The sequence below is a fragment of the Mus pahari genome, chromosome 14 (genome assembly GCF_900095145.1).
Source record: "Mus pahari chromosome 14, PAHARI_EIJ_v1.1, whole genome shotgun sequence".
Taxonomy (NCBI): Eukaryota; Metazoa; Chordata; class Mammalia; order Rodentia; family Muridae; genus Mus; species Mus pahari.
The window spans coordinates 52,784,908-52,791,240 of record NC_034603.1 but is presented as its reverse complement, the minus strand read 5'-3'; the positions used below and the strand labels follow the sequence as shown (position 1 = coordinate 52,791,240).

General features: G+C 45.7%; 1 protein-coding gene across 1 annotated transcript in view; it reads left to right on the top strand.

The window, feature by feature from the left end:
- The first annotated feature begins 1,908 nt into the window (after positions 1 to 1,908).
- Usp32 (ubiquitin specific peptidase 32) overlaps positions 1,909 to 6,333 on the top strand; it is a 137,988-nt gene continuing 133,563 nt past the window's right edge. The window contains exon 1 of the mRNA XM_021212704.2: positions 1,909 to 1,996. Coding sequence (XP_021068363.1) covers positions 1,939 to 1,996 — 58 coding nt within the window. The 5' untranslated portion in view covers positions 1,909 to 1,938. The remainder of the gene's footprint in view (positions 1,997 to 6,333) is intronic.

Below are 6,333 nucleotides of genomic sequence, written 5' to 3'. Positions count from 1 at the left end.
ACAGAAACACTGCTTTCTGGCAGGGCATGTGACAATCAGGCTTCAGGAACTGAAATCTTTTTTTTTTTTTTTTTTTTTTTACCGGCCTTAAATGATGTAATTGGCGCCTCCAGTCTACTCTATCCAAATAGTTGTTTTCAATGCTTCCTTATGGAGAAGCTTCATGGTATGACTTTCATGGTGAAGACAGATACAAATCAGAGTGAAAATGAAAGGGGAACCAGGTGTGGGGCATATGCTTCCAACGTCTGGAGGCAGAGACAGGAGGACTGTCCCAAGTCCTAGTCCAGGCAACTGCTAGAACTTGTCTCACTGGTTCCCCCACCCAGAAAAAGGAAATGGAAAAAAAAATTCCATTGTATTTATACACATTTTGTTTACTAACTTACGACATTTATTTTTAACATCTTGACTATTGTATATATACTCTAAACGCTGAGTGCATAAATAGCTGTTCACACATCCCTTTAAAGACGTACTTCGGGACTATGTACTCAGAAGTGGAATTGCTGAACCACATGGGGAAGCTTGATATGCTACAACACAATGAGCCATGTTAAGTGAAATAAGCCAGTAATAGGAGAAATGTAGTAGCCTTGATGAACTAACATTACCGTTGAGTGAAAGTTTCAGTTCTCTACTAGATCAAGTAGTCCTGAAGATAAACTAAGACTGAATAACGATGTAAATGCTACTAAATTCACACACACTATATATACACATATACATATATATATATACATAAAATATATGTATTTTAAAGCAAGTTACTCAGTCTTGAACTGTTTCATTTCTAGAGGGCAAGTCTTTGGCTGAAGCATGAAGGCGGCAGGGCCGGGTGTGGTGGTTGGTGGTCCTTGTAGAACCAGTACATGAGAAACTTAGGCACGCGAATCTCCAAGTTCGAGGCCAGCCTGGGTTACAAGTCAGAACCCTGCGTCAGAAACAAACACCCAAAACAACACATCCAAGGCGGCTTTAAAAAATTGGGGAAGGGAGGCAACAGGTTCAGAGGGAAGGAAATGGGCCGACATAGTGGCTGGGGCCTCTGAAAGAAAAGCTAAGGCAGCCGCGTCCGGAGAATGGCCAGGCGCAGAAAGTAAAATAATACTGCGACAACCCTGTCCTTAGGATCCATCTACCAGAAGGAAAAAGCGGTATCTTCTCAGAGAAGCCTTGAGAGTCTCATCTTCCACTTCCGCCAACATCCCCCGGACGTTAGGGCTTCCCCGCCTGCCCGCTCCTTTGTCGCCCGCACCGCTTTCCTCAGACCCCCCCCCCCCCGCTCCCTAACACTCCCCGAGTCTTCCAAGGTGGGTCTCGGCCACCGCAGCACCAACCGTCATCGTTCCGGCCCCGCCCGTCGAACGCCAGAACGCGGGGGGCGGGAAGAACCGTCCTCGGGCGCCCCGGAAGTCACTGCCCTCTTGGCCAGCGGAGCGCCGCGGCGGGATTCGAGGCCTAGGATTGGCGGGAAGACGGGGATGACGCGCTACGTGAGGCGAGGCCGCCCCGCCCCTCGCGCTCCTGCGCGTTCTTAGCGTGGGGTGGGGCGGAGCGTGGCCCCCCCGGCGGCCATTACCCGGAACCGTCCCGGGCCTCGGGTCAGGTGACCCGCGGCGGCGCTGGCGGGAGGGCGGGGTGGGGGCGGAAGGGAGGAGAGGAGGAGTGAGGCGAGACGCGAAGGGAGGAGAGAGAGGAGGAGGGCGGAGTAGGAGGGAGGGGAAGGGGGCGGGGTGGGAGCGGGTCACGTGACTCGGCATGGAGGCGGTGGCGGCGGCCGGGAGGAGTCGCTGGGGCAGGAGCCGCACTTGTTAGTGTTGGGGGAGGAGGGGGCCGGGGACGCCGACACCGTCAGCCGGCGACGCCGCGGAGGAGGCGGGAGGGGGGTGGGGGCGAAAGCAGGCTCCGACCCCCGGCCGAGGGGATGAGGGGAGCATGGGCGCCAAGGAGTCACGGATCGGATTCCTCAGCTACGAGGAGGCGCTGAGGAGAGGTGAGGGGGAGGGGTCGAGCGAGCTGCGGGGAGGCCGGCGCGGAGCGCCCGGGGGGTGGGTGGCCGGAGGGAGAGGAGGTTGGGGCGTGGGGTGCCGGGCGAAGGACCCGGAGGCCAGCCGTGGGAAAAGCGAGGGCAGGGAGGTGGAGGGGGGAGCGGGGTGTGGGAATTGGGGCACTAGGGGAGGGGGCGAAGCTTTGGCAGTGACGGGGGTACCGGGCGCTGGCTGGCCATTGCCCGTGCGCTCGGGTGGCGTTGTTATCTTGTTTAGGTGCAGGGAAGCCCTGACCATCGCTTCTTGGGTGGCTCAACCCTTCCAGGCCCCCTCATCCTTCAGTGCCGTTTTCTCATATCACTCTTCGTTTTTTTTTTTTTTTTTTTAAAGCCCCCGACAACATCCTAATCTGGTTTCTAACAGCTTTGGCTGGAGGAGAAGGCAGGGCGTTCTGTTTTGCTCCTGGAAGTCCTTTTCTATTAGGGAGCCTCTGGTTTTCCCAGGGTCTTTGCCTCTCCGTTGAGGGCGATGACTATCCTTCCATTTACTCCTGCCATCCTTCACCCTTTGAGCGGTTGACTTTGATTAAGAACGACCTGAAGTGAAGTTGTGTTTAAGGTGAGAAGAGATTAGACAGCTGATGTTGCCATAAGACCTTGTCTTAGGTTTCCTCTCCTCGGACATTGATCAGACGGTTCTTGTACACTTGATTCCCAGTTCTTACCCTCTCGCTCCCTTAAAATGGCATTTGGAAATCCAGCATTGTGATACTGTGTTACAGCTCCCTTCAGAGTCTGGCCTTGCTGTCAGTCCTAGAGGGCTGCTCTTGGCTCTGATTCACACTGTGTTGTTAATAACCCCAACCCCCTACCACTTACTCTGATATGATTGTCTTGTAAAGCTCGTGCTAACTGGAAGTGTCTTGCACAGTTTATGGCCGGAATGTGACTTAATTTTTCATGACTGAGATTTGAGAGTGTGTCTGTGTGGTGCTTGTATTTCTCTTTGATGTTTAATGGATTTTTCTTGCTAAGAAGTGAAAAACATTAAGCAGATTAGTGGCCAGACATTATTGTTAACAGATTTCTAGGACCAAAATAAATAAATAAATAAATAAATCCAGCCATGCGCCAGGTGTTTTTAGTAGCTTGGGATAGAAAATTATATGACGAAAAAGACATTTTAAAGTGAGGGTTTAGAAATGAGATCTAGTTCATATATATACAAAGAGAAATAAGTTCATTGGACCCACAACCTAATAAACAGAAAATAAGATACAAAATTGTAGCTGCATCAATTTTGGACTGAGCAGAATAGCGAAAATACGCCTTTTAGTGGTACTTCCTTACCATATCAGCATGATGATTACTCTTAAGTACAATCTTACTTGAACTTTTTCTCTCTGTTTCAGTATGAGAAATAACTCCAAATTCTTGATGTATTTCCAACCCTAGTAGACCAGTCACTTCCTGAATTCTGTTGAGCTTGACAGGGCTGGGGGCAATTAGTCTATGGCTTACATGGCATGAAATAGGGCCCAGTCAAATGACTTACAGCTGTTTAGAAGTGTCCCTTTAGTTTAAGGGTGTGAATACCAGTGATATACCTGGCGTTAAGAAATTCTAAAATTAAACTTTTATTCCAGTTCTTGTTGATTTACTTTATATCAAATTAAGATTGTATATTTTGTTTTTTTGTTTTTTTGAGACAGGGTTTCTCTACGTAGGCCTGACTGACTGAACATCATTTTATAGACAAGGCTGGCCTTAAACTCAGAGATTCACTTGCCTCTTCCTCCCAGGTGCTGGGATTAAAAGCATTCGACACCATGCCCTGCAAGACTGTACATTTTAAAATATAAGCGAAATCAATACATTTAAAAATGATCTGGTGAAAGGTTTTTGTTTAATGTGTTATGAAATGTGCCCTTTAAATTTTAAAATGCATATTTGAAGAAGTAGCAAGGTATGAATTAAAGTCTTAGTAAAGGTTGTTTGAATGGGTTTGTTTTTGTCAGTTTTGCTGCAGGGAAATTAAACCAAAGAGGAACAAGCTGATAAAGTAGTTTCTAAGTGTAGGCTGGGGTATGTTTAAAACAGGCAAATTAGGTGTCAGACTTCAAACTAACTAGAGAAAGATTTTGTAAGCTTTTGCTGGAGCTACTACTGAATGGTTTGAGAACCTTTTGGGGGTGCCTGAATAAATAGGTGCTAATACCTGCATCAATTTTGTTTATCTGTTTACGTTGGGTAAGGTGAGTTGGGGCAAATAGGATTTGACAAGTATAGAACAAGCCTCATAGAACTATTTTAACCTTTGGCTTTAATTTAAATGAGCATTGCCTACTATCTGTTCATAATTCCACAACATTAAAAAGTCTGATGCATTAATGCAAACAAGAAATTTCAGGCAGTTTGTCTAGTAAAGTGGGGCCTTGACTACAGTGTTAGTGACAGATGACACTGGACCTGAGTGAGAGGCCAGTCTAGTCTGTTTGAGGCTCTAGAAATCAGGATGAATTTTGGGTTTATAACCTATTTTGCCAGATTGCCAATTATTTCAACTTTTCTGAAAGTATAGACAACTTTTAGAAGATGGTTCGTAGTAGCTTTTATTTTTGGCTGGTATAAATATCCTGAGTAGCATATAAGAGGCTTATCTTCTTATTAAAATGTTTGTATTATATTTATTTGTGTGTGTTTGCTTGCTGTAGTGCATTTATGGAGGTCACAGGACAATTTTTGGGACTCAGGAGTCAGTTGTCTCACTGTACCATGTGGATCCCTGGATCCCAGGGAGTGAACTGAAGTTACCAGGTTTGACAGTGATCATCTTTACCCTCTCATCCGTTTCACTGACCTAGCTTGATTTTTTTTTCATTAAATTAATTATTTTTATCTTATGAGCATTGTTTGGTGTTTTGTCTCTCCCCCTCTCTTAAAGAATGCATGTGTTATCTAAGGAAGTATGCCTATTTTCATGGATACTGAGAATTTTAAAAGCTTTGCTTGACATGTCTTTATTTTACCATCTTACATCGTTTATAACTTTTGTGTGTTATATGTATGTGTATTGTTTTATGCAAGAGCCAACTATGTAGACTTTCTCCTCCTGGAACTCACTATACACACCAGGGTAGTGTTGAATTTACATAGATCTGCCTGCCTCTACCTGTTAGTGCTGGGATTTCAGGTGTTTATCAACAGGCCTGGGTTGTAGTTTCCAGTCCCTCCCACCCCTCCCTCTGTTCTTCCCCCCCTCCGTGTTTGTGTGTGTGTGTGTGTGTGTGTGTGTGTGTGTGTGTACGTACCTGAACTTGGGTGGGTAGGCTAGAGGACAAGTTCAGGTGTGAATCTTACTCGGGTGCCTTTCACCAGTTTGGGGCTCAGTGATTAGGTCAGTTATCAAAACTCTCAGTTATCCACCTCCCCATTACTGGGTTTACCAGCACAGGCTACCACGTATAGCTTTGTTACTTGAGTGTTGGGATGGGTTCTATACTTTTATGGCCATCACTTTACCACCTGAACTACCTTCCTAGCACTTGAAGCTTGCATATTCTTGTTTTTTGTTTGTTTGTTTTGTTTTGTTTTTTGTTTTTGAGACAGGGTCTCTATGTAGTCCTGGCTGTCCTGGATTACTATATAGACAAGGCTGGCCTCAAACTCAGAGATCTGCCTGCTCTGCCTCCTGAAAGGCATGCGCCACAACCACCACCACCACCACCACCACCACTACCACCGGGCTAAGACTTGTATATTTTTAAAAACGTATTCTACGTCTTCAGAGCACAACAGTTTAAAAAACGCTGGATGAGGATTGGGCATAGTGGCATATGATTTAGGAATCGCAGCACTCAGGAAACAGAAACAGGCAGATCTCTGTGAATTTGAGGCCAGCTGGTCTATATAGTGAATTTTAGGTCATCAGGGCTTCACAGTAAGACCATATCTCAAAGAAAAGTTGGGTGGTAATTTAGAATTCAAACCAAAATTAAATATTTTCCATAATTATTTCTTCTATGCACCTCCTTCCTTTCATCTTTGTGGAAACAGGATTATGCCTTCTCCCTGTTTGAATCAAGAATTGACAGATTTAAAATGTTCTTAGCTGGTGTGGTGGTGCTTGCCTTTAATCCCAGCACTTGGGGGGCAGAGGCAGGTGAATCAGTTCTAGGCCAGCATGGTCTACCGAGTGAGTTTCAGGACAGCCAGGGCTAAACAGAGGAAAAAACCCTGTCTCAACTCCCCCTACTCCAAAGTTTTTGACTATTGTATTGATTTCTTTTTTTTTTTTTTTTTTTTTTTTTTTTTTTTTTTTTTTTTTTTTAAAGCCCCCGACA